Below are 20,321 nucleotides of genomic sequence, written 5' to 3' on the forward strand. Positions count from 1 at the left end.
TGGGGGGAGCAGGAGGGAGCACCTCTCCCCAGATCACTACAGCTTGGAAGCAATGAAAACTTACAGGCCCCAGAACTAACTCTGAAAACAGTTGCATGAAAAAAGCTTGGGACAGTGCAGAATCTATTATGCTTCGGCATAATACAACACAAGACCATTTTGAACTCTACTAGAAAAGTCACTAATTCAATAAGCCTGTTCACTGTTTTGTGCTTATACTCCTGTGCACACATCCCTAAAGCATCCAAAAATTGGGAGGGGGGTGAGAGGATGGCCCTCAAAAGAAAATATCCAAAGCAATATTCAGTTTTCAAAAAGCTGGAACAAAGTAGCTTCTTGTCAATAGGAGAATGACTGAATAAGTTATGATAGGTGAATGTATTAATTAGGATTAATATTGTGCCTTAAGAAACAATCAAAATGCTGAATGTTGAGAAACCTGAGTATTATCTGGTTCAACATAATGACAGCAGGACAGAACAGTGTAATGGCTGTGATTTTTAGATGAAGAAACCATTAAAAGGCAGATTGACTTACCCTAGAGGATAAGTGGTAGAGAAGTGCGGGCCTGTAGGGATCAGAAATGTTAGCAACGGGCAGATAGAATTTCTCTGTCAGTTTTGCTTAACTCTTTTTCCTGGTGAAAAGAAGAGATACTGTGGGGTAGGGATCAGGATGAGGATTTGTGGAAATGTTTGTGTGTAGTAATGAAAGTTGCCTGTAAAGAAGAGGAAAGGCCATAAGTATTTCTCCCTACTGTGTGCCAGGCGCTGTGGCAAGCACTTACAGATATTATCTCATTTGTGTCCTACAACCTCTAACATTAACACTTGAAGAAATAGAGGAGACCAAAGCATCCTCCAAAATATAGCTGTCACTAACCATTGGCACCCAAACTCTTTGGTGTTCTCTCTACTGTATATCTTGGACAGACCATGGAACATCCAGACATGGAAAACTTCTCTAGTGACTCAGAACTTGGGAGAACATACGCAAGCCAAAAATGTCACCAGGAAACAATATACTCCCACACCTTCACTCCTCTGCTACAAGGAGTTCTCACCTTTCTCTCCTTCCAAAAGAAATAGCTTGACAGAAAGAGAATGAGCCAAGCTCAACAAACACAAATCCAATGCCCTACCTGCTTTTTGCCTGCTATTTTCAACCAGCCTAAATATGAGCAATGGGCAGTTGCCCATATCCACCATCTGCTAGCCACTGCCTGATACTTCAGGTGTTCTGGTTGCTATGGTGCTTTAATACAGCACATTTGGGAATTATGTACTACTACATTGGCTGGAAGCCATGACTGATGGCCTAAAGTTGATTCTAGTATCAAATTAACTGCTAAAGGAGGTAGCCCATGCCAGAATTCTTGATATAACCTGCCAAAAGCATTCATTTTCCACTTTTAAATGACCAAATAAGCCATAGGGAAAAATTCATATTGATTTTTTATAATCATTCTAGGAAAAAGAAATTCATGACTGTAGTAGATTCCTCCTTAAAATGGCTCAAACAGAGGCTTTCCAGTTAAGGCTGCAGAAAATATTGAAGAAATCCAGGTTTCTTACAAAATCTCTCCAAATAAATGCAAAAGTAGATATAGGAAAGAGAAGAACAGTGATAACATAAACAAAAGAAAAAAATTTAAAACTGAAAATAAAAGAAGGTCAAAGTGAAGAAGAGTGCTGATGTATATTTTTAAAAAGAGGAATGAAGCTGCTATTATGAGTAAAAAGGAAATACAAATTAAGAAAATTTGTAGTTACTAAAATACAGTAGAGGAATTGTGTTTGCTGAGCTTTTGTTAGTCCCATATTAACAGTAGAACTAAGAAGTAAACATTGCCTTCTGAATGACTAACTAGAAAAAAGAGCAAACTTGACCATTTTATATATAAATACATTAGATTCTCCAATGAAAAGATACAGTAGATTAAAAAGCAGAATGCAGCAATATAGTCTTTATAAGATATATATTTGATCCAAAAGGATCTAAATAGTCTCAAAATGCAAGTACAGTCCAGTATTTATCATACTATTATGAAATCATTAAAAATAGAAGTGATGCTAATTGTCAAATGGAGTCTATGTTAAAAGAAATAAACAAGGACATTACATTATGCTAAAATGCTCTATGTAAAATGAGAATATACAATATTAAACATGTGTGAATCTAATAATTCTGTAGTAAGAGAAAAACAGCATCCTAAGAAGAAATTAATTAAAAATTAGTAATAGATTTTAACATTTCAGTGATCAGAATATTACAAATTTAACAAAAATGCAGAGTTAAAAAGTACTAACCTCAATTATCTAGATATATAGAGTACTTAATAGAAAAGTAAAGGATATATTATTTTTCAAGTATTCATGGAACTAAAAAATTAATAACAAACTGAGGTACAAGGGATATCATTAAATGAGAATAGCAGAGATTCTGCTGATTAGAATGAAGTAAAACTAGCAGTAAATTAGGATGTCATGAATGAAAGGGTATAGATTGATGTGAGAGGTAACAGTAAAATAAGTATCAGATTACATTAAAGATAAGTTATAGAAATGGTACATATCAGAATATGGGGTGTAGTCCAAGCACTATTCCAGGTTATATTCAGAGCACTCAAGGCCTACATCAGTAAGAAAATAATGAATTAAACCCACAATTTTTAAACTTAGAAGAAAGTAATACTTCAACAAAGAAAGAAATACATTCAAGGTTAGGACATAGAGGATTATAATTTAAAAATAATATAATTGAAACTATAAATAAATTCAAGAATTATTTTAAGATAAAATACCAAAAGTAGTGAATCTAATATATGATTAAATTTATATAAGCAAATTAGAAATGAGAAATAAGACAATGAGGACAAAGAAAGTCAAGAAAAATATTAGATTGGAATATATGCAACTGTACTATTAAATTTGAGAATCTAAGAGAAATGTGTGACAAATGGATATTGAGTGAGATCATTTAACTATACTCCTAGTAGCAAAACTATTACAGCACTTTACCCAAAAAAATTATTTACTCTGACCAAGTTGGACTTATAGCAGAGACGTCCAAATGGTTCATCATTAAGAAAACACTATAATAACATTAAAAATAAAACTGCACGTATATCAATGCATATAGGAAAAACCTTTAACAAAGTATTTAAAGATCAATTAATTCCAATACTAAATAAATTATTTGGAATAATAGGCAAAGAAGTCCTACCAAACTCTTTATAAGGAACAAATATGATGCTGATTCCTAAACTAGGAAGAGCAAAAACAGGGAAAGAAAATTATAGCTCAGTTTCACTTCTGAATATAGATACAAAAATCCTCAATAAAATCCTACCTAGGAGACTACAGTAATGTGCCACAAAGCTTACACATTGTAGTCAAATGGGATTTATACCAGGATTGCAGGGGTGGTTTAACATAAAGAAAAATATTGACATGATTGATTATTTCAATAACCAAAGGAACAAAAATCAGATGATTATATCAATAGATGCAGAAAAAACTTTTGACAAAATACAACATTCATCCCTCCTAAAAAATCTGCTTCATTTTCCTCCACTGTAAAATCGGGATAATAGTAGCACCTACCTCACAGGGTTGTTGTGAGGATAGAAGGAGTTAGATAAGATTTGTAAAGTGTTTATTTATTTATTAAATAAAGTATTTAATACAGTACCTGGCCCAGGTGCTTAATAAATACTTGTTCCCTTCTCTTCTCCCCCATCTCCCAGCCCAACTCCACCAATGTCCAAATCCAGCCCTTTCCACTATCAGATTCTCATTCCACAGCAAACTGTCTCTCATCCTGGCCCCCTCCTTTACATTCGTTTTATCTAATAGCCCTCATTGAGACCTGGCTGCCTTTGACAACATTATCTCCCTGGAATACTATCCCTTAAGGTCCCTGGCCTTCCTTCAAGTCTCAGCTAAAGGCACACCCTCCTTTCCCAGATCTCCTTAATCATAGCGCCTTCCCTCTCAAGTTACGCTCAGTTATACTGTATGTATTTTGTTGCTTATAGCTCTCCAACAGTCTGAGCTCCTTGAGAGCAGGGACCATATTCTTTGGCCTTTCTTTGTATGTAAACCTAATGCTTAATATAGTGCCTGTCACACAGCAGGGATTAGTTGACTAACTGGATATATATCTGCCCTCAGGGCATTTTCCCCCAAGGACTTCTGCACCTGGCTCACCATTCTCTTCTCTTCTGTAGCTCTTGCCTTAATACAAAGGGACTTGAATATCCAAGTAGATGTTCACCCTTTATTCTGACTCAGCCAAATAGAGGCATGACCACACATGACATCTTGCTATCACTCACAATTATTCCACTTCCCTTTGTGACCAGAACTTCCCATCCTTCCAAGTCTCCCTATGCTTCACCTCCCCTACCCTGTTCTTGGAAACACTTGGGATCTCTTTTGTTTTCACCCCTCAATTTTGACTTCTCTCTCTAACCTCAATCTAAATAGTCAGCCATCGCAGATTTATGACCCCCTTGTCTTGTTACTGTCTTGTCTTGCTAAACCTCAGACCTGGATAGAATCGAGGACTCATTACTGCTCCTCACAAAATGTTGAACAAAGATGGAGGGAGTCCCACAGCCATGTGGACTAGGCACGTTAAAATTCACATTATCCAATCTCAACTGAACTTTCACTTGCAGAAAGGTAGACCTTTCAATCCTGGCCTAAAGGGGCCAAGGTCTCCCATTGCATCCTGGGCCATCTCCAGTCATCCTGATGAATATCTGGTCATTGGACCCAGATGGCTCAGGAGGAGAAAGTGAGGCTGGTGACCTGCACAGCCCTCCCTCACTCAAAACAAAGTCAAGTGCAAGTCATGTCATCATTTCTCTGATGGCATGGTCTTCTTCAGCAACAAAGGATGAACACAACAACAACAACCTAATGTTTTACCATCTTATTTCTACCGGAATTATTCTGAACCTTCTGCTTCTTCCTCAAGCAGCCACACCTCCTCTCCACCTTCCCAGATCTGTCCATTGAGGACCTGACCTTTAACTTTACTGAAAAAATTAAGTCCATTCAATCTGAGCTCCTTTCCCCCCCATTCTCTTCATATCAAATCCCCTTGACAACATCTCCTACTATCTCCTCCTTTTCCCCAATCTCTGACAAAGAGATGACTTTTCTCTTGCCAAGGTCAACTTGTCTACATCTGTACTAATTCCATCTTCTCCAGAAGATTACGTCTTCAATCACACACCTCAGATCTCTAACCTACCAACTGATTCCTTCCCTACTGCCTTCAAATATACCTAAGTTGATTCCATCATTAAAAACAAAACAAAAATGACCTACCTCCACTAGACTCTTCCATCTCCTCAAGGTATTTGCAAATATTTCCTCCCTTTCTCAGTTAAACTCCTTGAAGAAACTGACAGCCCACAGTTATAGGATTTCTGTGGTATTATTCTCATTTCTGTCTCTGTCTCTCTGTGTGTTTGTGTACATGTGTGTACCTCTCCCTCTCTTTCCCAATCTCTCCCCCTTATCCTCCTACCTATATGACCATTTCTCAATCTCCTTTTCTGGATCATCATTCATGTCCCACCTTCTAACCATGGTCATAGCTTAAGGTTCAATTATGAATCCTCTCCTCTTTTCTCTCTCTACTGTATCATAGTTTTCTCATCAGTTCCTATGGGTTCTATTATCATTCTCATGCAGGTAATTCCCAAATGTGTAGTCCAACATTGATCAACCATGTACTGGTCATTTTGAATTAAATGTTCCATAGGTATCTCTTCAACTTGTCCAAAATGGTACTCATACCTCTCCACCAGCTCTTTTGCACCCATAAAAATGTTTACTTTTCTCCTGACCCTCCCTAGTTCTTTCAAGAGCATCACTAACTTTCTAATTACCATGCTTTGCAACCTCAGTGTCATCCTCAATTCCTCATTCAGATTTCACCCCACAGAGCAGACCAATTAGCCAGTGCTGCCAGTTATATTTCAACTCTATCTCTCATATCTTTCACCTTTTCTGCACTCCCATGACTTCTGTTCTAGGTCAGGCATTCATCACTTACCTCGTGAACTAATGAAGTAACCTACTAATTAGTCTCTGTACTTCAAGTTTCTCCCCTTTCCATTCCATCCTCCATTGTAATATTCCTAAAACACAGATCTGACCATGCAACCATGTTAAATACTGCTTTAAAAACCACACACAAGTATTTCATAGCGATATTTAATGATAACTCTTATAGGTATATTTAAGAGCTCTCTATTTTATTTTTTTTAGGGATATTTTGTTTCCTGTTAGAGTTCAAGGAATATTTTTAGTTTTATATACCCAGTGTCCAGCACAGTACCTGGCACATATTAAGTACTCAACAAAACAATAAATCGAGCCCTGATTTGTAATGTTTCTGAAGCAAAAATGCTCACATTGAAAGTTTAGCAATCAGCTCTCGCCGGCTACTTGGAGCTGCCTCTAGCACATCCCTGATTCTCCTACCTTCATGCCTTTGCTTGAGGTCCTCTTATCTGGAGTTCACTCTCTCTTTACTGTCTCACAGAATCCTAAGCATCCTTCAAAGCACAGTTCAGGTGTCACCTCTTACACAAAGTTACTCCTGACCCCGCACCCCAAATGATTAGTACTTTTTCCTTCTTAAAATTGCTTTATATTTATTTCCTTTCCCATATATCTGATTTGCCCTACCTTCCAGTAAAATCTAAGCTTTTGGAGGGTAATTATAAAATATCTCTTGCCTTTATAACTCCACCACCTAGAACAGTATCTTCCACGTACTAGATGCTTAGCAAGACTTAAATCTTAACAAGTTTGTTGAATTGAATTTAAAATCTTATAATCTAATAGAGGAATAAAACATCGATAAATCTAGAAGTGGTGCTGGGGTATTGTGGTGCACTGGCTAGCAGACTGATTAGACCATCCGTCACCCCTACTTCCCCTGTCCTCTATCCTTGGGTAGACCAAGCTACTCCACTCCTTAGGTGGGACTTTCTTTTCAGCTGCATCCTGGGGCTCTTTTCTGGGGAGACTTTTCCTCTTGAACTGTGCACAAGAACAAATCCTCCAGGTCCCATTTCAGTCCCAGTCTAGTTAGTCATAGTCCTCCATCAGCTACGGCTGATTTCACTCATTGCACAAAGAAATCATGTGTAAGTATAACTCTGTGCCCTGGGAAGTTTTCAAAATGAATCAGTAATTCTGTCTGTCTGTGTCATGTGTCTGTCTCCCTCTTTCTCCCTTTCCCACTCTTTTTTCCTCTTTCTCTTTCTTCTCCTTCCTGTTCTTCTTTTCTCTTATATTTCTCTCTCCTCCTCTTCCTCTCCCTTTCCCTCTCTCTCACTCAAGACCACAGGGTAATGTTTTCTTCTGTCACTCAGTGCTCTTTTGCTTATGCAGGGCAGATCATTCAGGTTATGGGGTATGTAGGAAAGCTGTGGTTTTATCTTCAGGATTGTTGGAACTAAACGTGGTATTTATTATCAGAGGTCTTGACACCTAAGTTCTGCTCAGGCTGGAGAACTGTAACCCAGCTATGGTTTAAGCTGTATGCTATATTAAACATAGACAATGTAAAGATTTCTTTTTATATTAATGAGCTTACTGTGCACTTTTATCTGACCCGTACATTTCATTTTTTTCCTCAAAGGTAAAGAGTTTTAGAATTTGGTTATGTTTGCTGCTCACAGAATCATCTATTACTCTCTTACAAGATGCCTTTTGGTGGTGGTTTCTCCATAAATTTAAGGTATAACAATTGCTTTTTATGTTAACTTTTAATGATCATTTTGAAGTGATTCTTAGAAGCTCAAATAGTGATTCGTTTTTCAACTTTAAAATTTTCTATTTATTTATAAATTTATCTCTTCCTCCCTCTGACCCCCGTTGAAAAATAAATAGGCTCTCATAAAATGAGATGAAAACTCTCATAATAAAAATGTATTGTATTACAAAACAAATTCCCCCATGGGCCATGTCTAAAAATGTGTGCCTCATTCTGCTTTTTCAATCCTTCACATCCCTAGCAGGAGGTGGTTTTATTTCATCTCCAGTCCCCTAAATTTCTGGCTTATCATTGCATTGATTAGAGTTATAAGTCTTTTAAAGTTCCTTTTCTTTATAATGCTGAGGTTACTATGATATACTTTGTCCCCCTAGTCCTGCTCCTAGGCCTCTGCCCAGTTTCCTCTGAATCTAACCATCTTGTCATTTCTTATGGCACAACTACATTCCTTTACACTACTAGATTATGATTGGTTTAGAGATCTCTCCAATAGGTAAGCACCCCCCAGTTTCTGCTTTTTTACTACTATGAAAAGATCTAATATAAGTATTTTTGTAAATACAGATGCTTTTTTTCCTCCTTAAGTATTGTTTCTACAAAGGCAGTCCTAACATAAACATTTTTTCTAGGTCCCTTCCACAGAGAATAAAATTCTTTGGTGTACTGATGGTGAAAAGTTTTTTGAAGTTTGGAATTCCCCTGGAGGAGTCAAGGTTTTAAATTTGGCATTCAGAAATCCCACACTCAGCTTTCTAAAAGTAAATCAGAAAAAGATTTGTGAAGCCAAGTAGACTGCTATAAATAAAACAATAGCTCTTCTGCTTTCAAGTGGATGAAACTATTTGGAAATTTTAAATATGTTTTCCCCCCATAAAGAAAGTTCTGTCAGACTGGCTCCCAAGAAGACAATTCTGGATGGTGGGAACAGACTCTTAACAGGGTTCTTCTGACCCCTTTCATTAGGTCACATAGTTATAACTGTACATTTACTACATAAGTTTAATGAATCATTTCTTTCAAGGATCTAACATATGAACCACAACTAATTGGAAGCTCTCTCCCGAGTTTAGTAATATTTGCAGATAACTGTATCCTTTCCTGTTCTCTGCCATGCTCCTAATCAGGTGTCTTGTAAGTGTTCTAAAGTAGGGATACTAACTCTGCTTAGACAGCTAGCATAACCACAGGTCATTACTCTAACACACACACATCCAAACATAAAGGATATTGGGTATTTAATAGATTAATCACCTGATACTTGTTTTGTGTCACCACACCTTCATCAGGATGCAGTAGGAGATGTATCAACTACTTTGATGATCTCAGTTTGATGAGAGGGAGGTTCTCTTACCACATTATACCATTAGTGTGTGGTCTACATTGCTTAGGGAAAGTACGAGGGTTACATTCAATTATTCTTTTCAAAGTTATACCTTATCATATTATCTAATAATTCTCTATTGTTGTTGAGTTGTTTCAGTCAGGTCTGACTTTCTGTGATCCCATTGGGCATTTTCTTGGCAAAGATACTAGAGTGGTTTGCTATTTTCATCTCCACATCATTTTTACAAATGATGAACCTTAGGCAAACAGGGTTTAGTGACACAGCTAGTAAGTGTCTGAGACCTGATTTGAACTTAGGTCCTCCTGACTCCAAGGTCAGCAGCACTCTAGCTACTGTGCCACCAAGCTGCCCGATTATTCATTCCCAAGCCAAAATAAACCATAATTCACAATACATCTCTTCTGTTATAGTCCCATAGAAATCCTTTATTATTTTCGACAAGGATTAAATCACTGACAAAATGCATGTATCAGTCAAGCTAGGTGGCACAGTGCATAAAGTGATGGGCTTCAGGAAGACCGACCTGAGTTAAAATCCTCACACAGACACTGGCTGTGTAGCCCTGGATAAGTCACTTGATATCTTAGTCTCTGTCTCCTCATCTGAAAAATGAGAACAATAGTAGCGTCTACCCTGCAGGTTTGTTGTGAGGATCAAAAGACCTAATGCTTTCCCTCTGTGAATTATCTACATATTTTTTCCTAGTATATAGCTTATTTATAAATAGCTGTGTGCATGTTATCTTTCCCATTAGATTATGAGTTCCTTGAGAACAGGGACTATCTTTTGCATCCCTAGTGCTTAGCAAAGTATCTGGCACTTGGAAAATCTTTAATAAATGTTATTTCACTGACCTACTGGGATCATGGGATTTAGAAGGGTACTTAAAGTAATTGTCCCCCAGATGTAAAGCTCATCCGTATCATTCAAGATTCTGAATGTGTCTCCTCACAATGAAATTGGGGGAAATGTCACTTCCTAACCTAGATCTGCCAGACCAGATCCCAAGAAGAGAATTCCAGGTTCAGTTCTCTCATTTTGCAAATAGGGTAATCGAGGCCCAGAAAAGTCAAATGTTTCCCAAAAGCTACATATGTAGTAAGGAGCATGGTGGGGTGAAACCCAAGTATTCTGGCTCCAAATACAGTTCTGCTAGACCATATCAAATTAATCAAGTATGCAGTCATGCTGGTACTTATGTAAGGTCCCTGAAAGTAAAGGAATTCAAAAGAGAGAAAAAAATCACTCTTCTATACACTTAACTAATTGCAGATTATATTGACTGACTACTCAGGAGAATCAAGTCGTGTTCTAAATCTCTAGTAAAAACACACTCACACACATGTATATATGTATATTGGCAGCTAGATGGCACAGTGGATAGAGTCTTTAAAATGAGCTTGAAAAGAAAATGGCAAACCACTCCAATATCCTTACCAAGAAAACCCTCAGTGGGGTCATGAAGAGTTGGGCAAGACTGAAATGACTGAACAATAACATGTATGTATGTATCTTTAGCCTATACACATAACCTAGATATCTCTACTATATATACATTATCTATATAGTAGATTCTTGATATATAGTAGATGAACATATATCAATAGTATCTGCAGCCTACATGTATGCATATTTGTAGCCTACACATTGTTGTAGATACAACTTACATACATGCATCTGTGTATATGTAGATTAGCGATAAGACACACTTGATTCACATTTATATTCATACACATGCACATACAAACATGTACATACATGCACACGTACATATACATGCACATATATGTCTATGAGATTTAGGACACACTCGATTCCCCCAATTCGTCATTACAATACTGTCTATAGTATTGATTTGTATTGATCTATAGTTATATCAACATTAGTGAGAATGGTGACATTGTTTGATGTGTTTGTGCAAATCTCTTTGATGTCTGGCTTCATGGAAGGCATTTGTTTTCTCCATCTTTTGCAATGTTTCGTTTCCGTGGAAGAAGATTCAGGCTCGTCACACACAGATATGTAGTTGGAAAAGTGAGAAATGTTTTAACAGCCAAAAAATGTCTTAGTAGTATTAGGTAAATAGTTTTGCTCTTTTGGACCCCCTGAAAGGTACTCTGGAATCCCCAGAAGCCTAGGAACTACATTTTGAGAGCTACTGCTCTAGGCAATTCTCTAAGACTGTTAATTGCAGAGAAAGTACAGAGTTGTTTGCCTCCCCCAAAGAAATCACAGGTTCTGTATGTATCCCTATTTCTAATCCTCCACAAGATTCAACTCTGATGACTTCTTATGGGGTGTGGAGCATGCTATGGTGTCATGTGCCAGGTACTGTACTAAGCCCTGGGCATATAAAGAAAGGCAAAAGACAAGCTCTATCCTGAAGGAGCTCATAATTTAGCATCTGGCAGTTTCTACCCAACTGTAAAGGCTTTAATATGCTTTTAGCAGCAGATTGTCTGCTGTGCAAAGACCAATGGACATCAGCTAAGGAGGCTTATCACCATAAAAGATAGTTCCGTCCTATGCTGCCTGCTTCTGTTTCCACAGTGCAAGTGGTAGCACAGGAAAAAATGGAACAAAGGATACTAAGAATCCTAGTCTTTTTTTAACCATATATCAAAGCAACGTAACTGATGATGCTGTTTACCATGAGATACTTACACCAGACTTCTGACTTTTATCATTCAACTGAAACTCCTCCCTTCAGTTACCAGTGAACTCTTATTTGCCAAATGCAATTGCTTTTTCGAAGTTCTCATCCCTTTTTTGATTTCTCTGTAGCATTTGACACTGCTGACCACTCTGTCTTCTTCCATGCTTTCTTCTCTCTAGGTTTTTTTATGCCACACTCTCTTAATTCTCCTCCCACCTGTCTTCTATATTGTATAGTCATCCAAGAAGCTATGGCATGCACAATGGTCACACCCCAGCAAAACTACCTCAGCAGATAGGCTAAGCCAGGTTGAGGGTAACTGGCTTCAAAGCTGTTGGTGAGTTAGGGGATGTCTGCTCCAAGAATGTAAAGCCTTCTCTTCTCCACCTTCCTCCCCAGCAGAATGGGCAGAAGAGACCAATTTGTTCCAATAGCCAGGAAGGCAGCTGAAGCAGGCACTGTGAAGAGCTTGGAGTTTAATCAGATATCAAAGATGCTAAAGTCATCCACTGCATCTCAGGCCATCACTGGTCATTTTGATTTCAGTCTTGCCAATGAACTTAGATGACTGGAGGCTGATGACTGTGCAACTCTATCTCCTTTAAATCCAATTCATGCCCAACTAAAGATATCACCTATGATGGCACGTCTTCTTCAAAAATGAAGGACCACCACCACCACCACCAAAAATCAACAATATCCTATTTCCTAACTGTGGGTATACCCCAAGTTTCTTTCCTATAGGCCTTTTTACTCTCCATTCATTCTTGGTGACCTTGTCAGCTTCCATGAGTTAAAAAATCAGTTGATCAGCTAGCTTTTCTATCTCCATCACTATGCTAGGATCTGGGGTTAAAGAATCTTATCCTCAATGAGGTTATATTCCATCTTTTTTTCTGTTAGTAAATTTTTAAAATTTTTATTTTCAGTTCCAAATTCTCTCCCTCCCTCCACTCTATCCCTAATTCATCGAGAAGGCAAGAAAAATGATACCCATTATACATGTGAAATTAAGCAAAGCCTGTTTCCACATTTACCATATTGTGAGAAAAAAAAGCAAGAAAAATTCAAAGAGAAAAAAAATATTTCAGTCTATACTCAGAGTCTACCCATTCTCTATGTGGAAGTGGATAGCGTTTTTCATTATGAGCCTCTGGGAACTATCATGAATCATCGTATTGATGAGAGCTGTTAAATCGTTCACAATTCATTATTGTTACATCACTGTTACTGTTCTCCTGGTTTTGCTCATTTCATTTCACAACAGCTCATTTGTCAGGTTTTTCTGAAACCATCCCCTTCATCATTTCTTACAGCACAATAGCATTCCATCACAGTCATATGCCATCACTTCTTCAACCATTCCCCAACTGATGGATATCCCCTCAGTTTCCAATTCTTTACCACCACAAAAAGATCTGATATAAATATTTTTGTACATTTCGATCCTTTCCTTTTTTCCTTTGACCTCGTTGGGATACAGAACTAGTTGCAGTATTTCTGTGTCAAGGATATGCAGTCTTATAGACTTTTGGGCATACTTCCAAATTATTCTCCAGAAGAGTTGAACCAGTTCACAAATCCACCAAAAGTGTATTAGTGTATCTCTTTTTTCACATCCCTTCCACATATCATTGTCCTTTTATGTCATCTTAGCCAGTCTGAAAAGTGAATTGTTTAAACTTGCATTTCTCCAATTATTAGTGTTTTAGAGAATTTTTCATATGATTATTAATAGTTTTAATTCCTTCTACTGCCTATTCATATCCTTTGACCATATATCAATTGAGGAATGCCTCTTTATTTTTTATAAATTCGGTTCAATTCCATAGGCATTTAACAAAATGAGATCTTTATCAGAGAAATTTCCTGTAACTCCCCCCCCCCCCACACACACACAATTTCCTGCTTTCCTTCTAAGTTTGGCTGCGTTGATTTTGATTGTGCAAAATCTTTTAAATTTAATATAATTTAAATTATCCATTTTACCTTCCCCTATTCACAGATCTGGCAGGTAATTTTTTTCCATGTTCCCCTAATTTACTTATGATATAGCCCTCTGTGTCTAAATTATGTATCCATTTTGTCCTTATCTTGCTATATAGTTTGAGATGTTGGTCTATGCCTTGTTTTTGCCATACTACTTTTTGTCAGGTAATGAGTTTTTGCCCTAGGAACTAGTGAACTTTGGGTTTGTCAAACACTAGCTTGCTATGCTCATTTACTTCTCTATATTATGTACCCCCACTGATCAACCACTTTATTTTTTTATCTAGTACCAGATTGTTTTCATTATTACTTCTTTATAATACGGTTTGAGATCTGATACTGCTATACCCCTTCATTTTTTCATTGATTCCCTTGATGTTCTTGACCTTTTGTTCCTCTAGATGAATTTTGCTACTATTTTTTTTACTATATTTTCTAGCAAAATAAGATTTTGGTAGTTTGATTGGTATGGCACTGAATAAGTATATTAATTTAGATAATTTTGTCATTTCTTCTGTTATTCTGGGCACTTTAAGTTTTTGTAAATAATTATCCATTTCATTTAGACCATCAGTTTTATTGGCACAAAGTTGGGCAAAATAGTTCTTAATAATTATCTTAATTTCATCTTCATTGGCGGTGCATCTGCCCTTTTCATTTTTGATGGTAGCAATTTGTTTTTCTTTTTAAAAAATCAAATTAGGCAATACTTTACCTATTTTATTGTTGGTTTGTTTTTTCACAAAACCAGTTCCTAGTCTTATTTATTAGTTCACTTTTTTATTTTCAATTTTATTAGTCTCTCTTGATTTTCAAGAATTCTGTGTCGATATTTAATTGAGGATTTTTTATTTTTTGTTTGTATTTGGATTTCTTTAGCTGCATGACTAATTCATTGATCTCTTCTTTTCCCATTTTATTTATGTGTTTAGAGATATAAATTTTCCCCTAAGTACTACTTTGGCTGCATCTCACAAATTTTGGTATGCAGTCTCATTGTTGCCATTATCTTTAATGAAATCATTGGTTGTTTCTATGATTAGTTCTTTGGCCCATTCATTCTTTAGATTATTCAGCTTCCAATTAATTTCAAACTATGCTTCAAAGACCCTTTACTGAATGTAATTTTTATTGTGTTATGGTTTGAAAAAGGTGAATTTAATATGTCTGCCTTTTTTTTGCTTTTGTTTGTGAGTTTTCTATGTCCTAATACATGGTCAATTTTCTTTTCTTTCTTTTTATTTAAACTTTTACAAAATGATAATTACTAAGACTTTTTAGCAATTAACACAAACTTCAAAGCTTTCTCCATGACCAATTTTCATAACGGTTTCATACACAGTTAAGAAATAGGTATGGTCTTTTTTATTCCCATACAGTGTTCTCCAGATGTCTAGTATATCTAACTTTTCTAAAATTTTATTTATTTCCTTCACTTGTTTCTTGTTTATTTCATGGTTATATTTATCTAGGTCTTATAGGGATAAATTAAGGTCACTAGTATAGATTTACTGTCTATTTACTCCTGTAACTAATTTAATTTTTCCTTTAAGAATTTGGATGTTATGCCACTTAGTGCATATATGTTTAATACTGATAATACTTCATTTTCTGTGGTAACTTTTGGCAAAATATAATTTCTCTTAACATGTCTTTTAATTAGATCTATTTTGCTTTTTCTTTGTCTGAGATAATGATTGGTAACACTGACTTTTTTAAATTGCAACTGAAACATAATAGATGCTACTTCAGCCTCTTACTTTAACTCTGTGTTGTTCCATTTCAAGCATGTCTCTTGTAAACCACGTATTGTTGGATTCTGGTTTCTAATCCATTCTGCTGTCTACTCCCATTTTACGGGTGATTTCATTCCATTCACATTCATTATTATGGTAGCTAACAAGTTTATTTCCCTCCATCCTATTCTAGTTTATTTTTCTTTTGTTTTTACCATGTTCCCTCCTCAAAAGTTTGTTTTGCTTTTGATCATTGCCTCCCTTAATCTATCATATCTCTCTACCTCTCCCCTTTCTATTAAGCCCTTCCCTTCCTACTTCCCTACTGGGTAAAATGAATATCTCTATTCAGCTGTGTGTGTATATATACTCTGGCTTCCTTGATTGAGTTCAGATGAGAGAAGTTCCAGTATTGCTCAATCTTCCTCCATTTTCCCTTCCATTGTTAAAATTCTTCCTTACATACCTCTTTTATATGAGATAAATTCCCCCCTTTTCCCTTCCCCTTCCCCCTTCTCCCAGTGCACCTCCTTTTCTCAGCTTTCCATTCTTCTTTTGAGGTCATTCCAATGCAATAGATACGACTCATGCTCTCCATCTAAGCAGACATCTGTACCTGTCCTAATGATGATAATGTTCTTAGGGGTTCTAGGCATCATTTTTCTTCATGGAAATATAAACAGTTTAATCGTATAATATCTGCAGTCATTTCTCACTGTTGTGTATCTTTTAATGCTTTTTCTTCAGCCTTGTGTTTAAATGTCAGTTTTTCTATTCAGTTCTGGTCTTTACATCAAGAATTCTTGAAAGTCCTCTATTTCATTGAATATTTCCTCTTTGGAAAAATAGACAATAAGTATAATATTATACTTGGTTTTGCTAGATAAGTTATTCTTGGTTGTAATCCTATCCCCTTTGACTTCTGGAAAATCATATTGCAAGCCCTCTGCTCCTTTATGGTAGTAGTATCTAAATCTTACCAACTTGACTGTGGCTCCAAAATATTTAAACTGTGTCTTTCTGACTTCTTGCAGTATTTTTGCTCCACCTGGGAGCTCTACATTTTGGTTGTAATATTCCTGGGAGTTTTCATTTGGGAATATCTTTTAGTAGGTGACAGATGGATTCTTTCAATTTCTGTTTTACCCTCTATGGCATCTGGATAGTTTTCCTTTACATTTCTTGAAGCATATCTAGACTCATTTTTTTTGTCATGACTTTCAGATAGTCCAAAAATTCTTAAGTTATCTTGCCTTAATGTATTTTTTCAGACTTTGTTTTATTATATATTGAAGGTTTGTGGAGTCATAAACTTTCACCTGATCAATTCAAATTTTTAGGAAATTTTTTTCATATCTCTTTTAGCATTTGGTCAAATATGATTTTTATTTTTTGCTAGGCCATTGGGGTTAAGTGACTGGCCCATGGTCACATAACTTGTAAGTGTCAAGTGGTTGAGGCTGGATTTGAACTCAGGTTCCTCTGACCCCAAGGCCAATGCTCTGTCTACTGTCAATTCTGATTTTTAAGAAATTCTTTTGTTCAGTCTTATTGTACCTCTTTTACCAAACTGTTAATTTTCTCTTTATAATTTTTTTGTATAACTCTTCTTTATTTCCCCAGTTTTCTTCTGCCACTCTTAATTGATTTTTAAAGTCTTTTGATCTTTTAAAGATCTCTTTAACTCTTATGAGAATTCTTGTTGTGCTTGTGTCTAATCTGCACTTTTCTTTGAGGCTTTGCTTGTAGGTGTTTCCAAGTCATTGTCTTCTGAGTTTGTGTTTTAAGCTTCCCTGTTAATCATACCAGCTTTTTATGCTAAGTTCTTTTTATGGTGGTTGTTGTTTTTCCAGCCTACTTCCTGACTTTGAACTTTACGTTGGAGTTAGACTCTGCTCAGCTCAGGGGTACAGGGAGTATGATTGGTCTCAGCTTCTGTCTATTACTTCCTTCTATTTTCACCACTCAGTCTATAGGCTTATAGGTTTTTGGTGCATCGAAGGTAATGTGATCCAGGGAGTGATAGGGTCACTGCCCTCCTGGAATATACTTTGCTCCTTACCCAGGTAGGAACCCTGCTCTCACATGACTATGAAGGCTCATCTTCACAATGGAACAGTGACTCAGAACTGAATAATCAACAACCAAATTCTCAAATGGTACCTGATCCTCCACCCAGTACAAGTTCTCTGAGATTTCCTTCTAACCAGTTTTTTAGTCCCTTTGCTGTCCATGGGTACTGATGTTACCATTCTCACAACTGTTCCTTCTGTATGCCTTTACCACCACCCAGTACCTCTTCTACAGTGGCACACTCTCAACCAGCCTCCATCTCAGTGTTCATAGAACTGTCCTTCTGTATTCCTAAGCCATCCTGGGCTTTAAAAATGATCTACCATGATTGTTCTCATCTTTCTTGCTCAAAATCTTGTTTGGTATTTTCCATAATTGTTTTGTAGGAGAGATATTAGGGGAAGTTTGGCAGTTGTGACCCTTCACTCTGTCATCTCAACTCCACCTAACATTTCATCTTAATTCTACTGGAATGATCATCTCTATTTAGAGGTCTACTGTGTCTGTATACCTAGGCCTAGTCTCCCTTAAACTTACTAACTTCTCAATAAATAACTGTCAGAAATTTGGCTCAGACTCGCATCTTACACCATAAATCTCAAAAGCTCCAAATAGATTTGTGGCTAAAATATGTATTCATACATAATAAAAAATTTAAAGAAGAATCTAAAGATAACAGTCATGGCTAGGGAAGTAATTCTTAACTAAAGAAGGAACAGAGGTAGTCATAGAAGACAAAATGGACAATTTTAAGTACAATAAAAAACATTCATAAAATCAATGCAGCTAAAGCATAAGAGAAGCAATTATATTGGGAAGAAATCTTTGCAGCAAATTTCTATGGGGGGATTATGTGAACTCATGCTGATTGAAATGAGCAGAGCCAACAGAACAATAACATGAACACCACAATAATGAAAAGGAAAATAACTTTCAAAGAAGTCAAAACTGATGAATGTGATACTAATCATGACTCCAGAGGACTGACGGTAAAAACATATGAGCCATACGTGCTACATAGAGTGAGAAATACTCTGTTGGATGTAATTTTGTTAGAAGGGAGTGTTCAGTTGTGGGAAGTGTAAAAGGAAAGCATTGAGAAGTAACAGTAATATAAAAATGCACCAATAAAACATTTCTCAAAGAATCAATAAGAATTCATTACGTTCTTACAATGTGTCAGGTACTCTAATAGGTGCTAGTGATGCCAAGACAAAGTAAAAATAGCACCTGCCCTTAAAGAACTTACTTTCTAGTGAGGGAGGATATGTGTGTGTGTGCGAGCGCATGTGTGTGTATACATACACACAAGATAGAGTAGATGGAAGGTAACCTTAGGAGGGTAAGGCACTATTATTTGGGGGTGTTGAGAGGACCAAAAAAGGTATCCTACAGGAGGTGGCACTTAAAATGAGTCTTAAAGACAGCCATGGAGTCTAAGAGTTGTAAGTTGGGGAAATTGCATTACAGGATGGGATACAGCCAGTACAAAGGCATAGAGACAAGAGATGTATGAAGAACAGCAAATAGGTGATATTTAGGCCACAGGGTGTAGGGAAGGGAGTCATGTTAAAATACTGTAAAGAGAGAAAGAGAGCAGGTTATGAAGAGTTTTAAATGCCAAGAAGGAGTTTATTTTTTTTATTCCAACGGTAATTGGAAACCAAAATTTATTTAATAGGGAAGTGACATTATCAGACCTATGTTTTAGCAAAATCTCTTGGCTAGCTATGTGTATGTTGGGATGGAGAAGGAAAAGGCTTGAGGCAGGGATTCCAAACAGACAGTTTTTTCAAAAGTAGAGATGAGGGGTGATAAGGACTTGAACTAATTGGGTGGTTGTATAAGTCATGAGAAGACATACAAAGGAGATGCTGTAGAGTAAGAAATTATAAAGTTTTGGTAAATGAGTTTAAATGTGGGGTAAGCAAGATAGAGCAATAGAAAATAAAACCGAGGTCATGAACTGGAGTGACAGGAAGGACAGTGGTGCTCTCAGTAGTTAGAAAGAAATGTGGAAGAGTGATGATTCTGGAGGGGAAGGCTAATGAGTTCTTGTCTGAACATGTTGAAATGAGATGCTTATAGGACATTCAGTTTATGATGCCCAATAAACAGCTGATAATGAGCAATTAGAGTTCTACAGAGTCTAGGGCTGGATATGTTGATCTGAGAGTCACTAGAATATGGATAATAGTTAAACTCTTGAAAACTTGTGAGATCACCAATTCAGCGTTCATACAGAGGAAAGCAAAGTAGGCCTCCCTAGAACAGAGCCTTGGGAGACATCGTAGTGGATGTGATATGGATAAAAATCTAGAGTTTTGGGAGGTCATGAGGAAATCAAGCAAAGAAGATTGAGAAAGAGCCACTAAACAAATACAAGCAGAACGAAGGGAATAGAATAAAGAAAATCCAGAAATCAGAGTATTCATGAAGAGAAGGTGGTCAACAGTGTCGAATGTTGTAGAGAGGTTGAGAAGAATGAGAATTGAGAAAAGGTCATTAGATTCGTTGATTTAAAGATCATTAGTAATTTTGAAGAGAATCATGTTGAATGATAATGGCAGAAGACAGATTGCAGAGGCCTTAGAAAGAAATGAGGAAAGGATGTGGAGATGCCTAATGTAAGTAGATTTTTAGGGGATTTTGGTTATGAAAGGAAGAAAAGATATAAAATGATGGTTGGTGATACGATAGCTTGTGGGCATGA

The 20,321-nt window shown here is 36.7% G+C and overlaps 1 protein-coding gene across 1 annotated transcript in view; it reads left to right on the forward strand.

The window, feature by feature from the left end:
- Positions 1 to 20,321, forward strand: part of FAM227B (family with sequence similarity 227 member B) — a 335,873-nt gene that overhangs the window by 47,018 nt on the left and 268,534 nt on the right. The window contains exon 8 of the mRNA XM_072623913.1: positions 7,675 to 7,773. Within this exon, the coding sequence (XP_072480014.1) occupies positions 7,675 to 7,773 (99 nt within the window). The remainder of the gene's footprint in view (positions 1 to 7,674; positions 7,774 to 20,321) is intronic.

The sequence above is a fragment of the Notamacropus eugenii genome, chromosome 7 (genome assembly GCF_028372415.1).
Source record: "Notamacropus eugenii isolate mMacEug1 chromosome 7, mMacEug1.pri_v2, whole genome shotgun sequence".
Lineage (NCBI taxonomy): Eukaryota > Metazoa > Chordata > Mammalia > Diprotodontia > Macropodidae > Notamacropus > Notamacropus eugenii.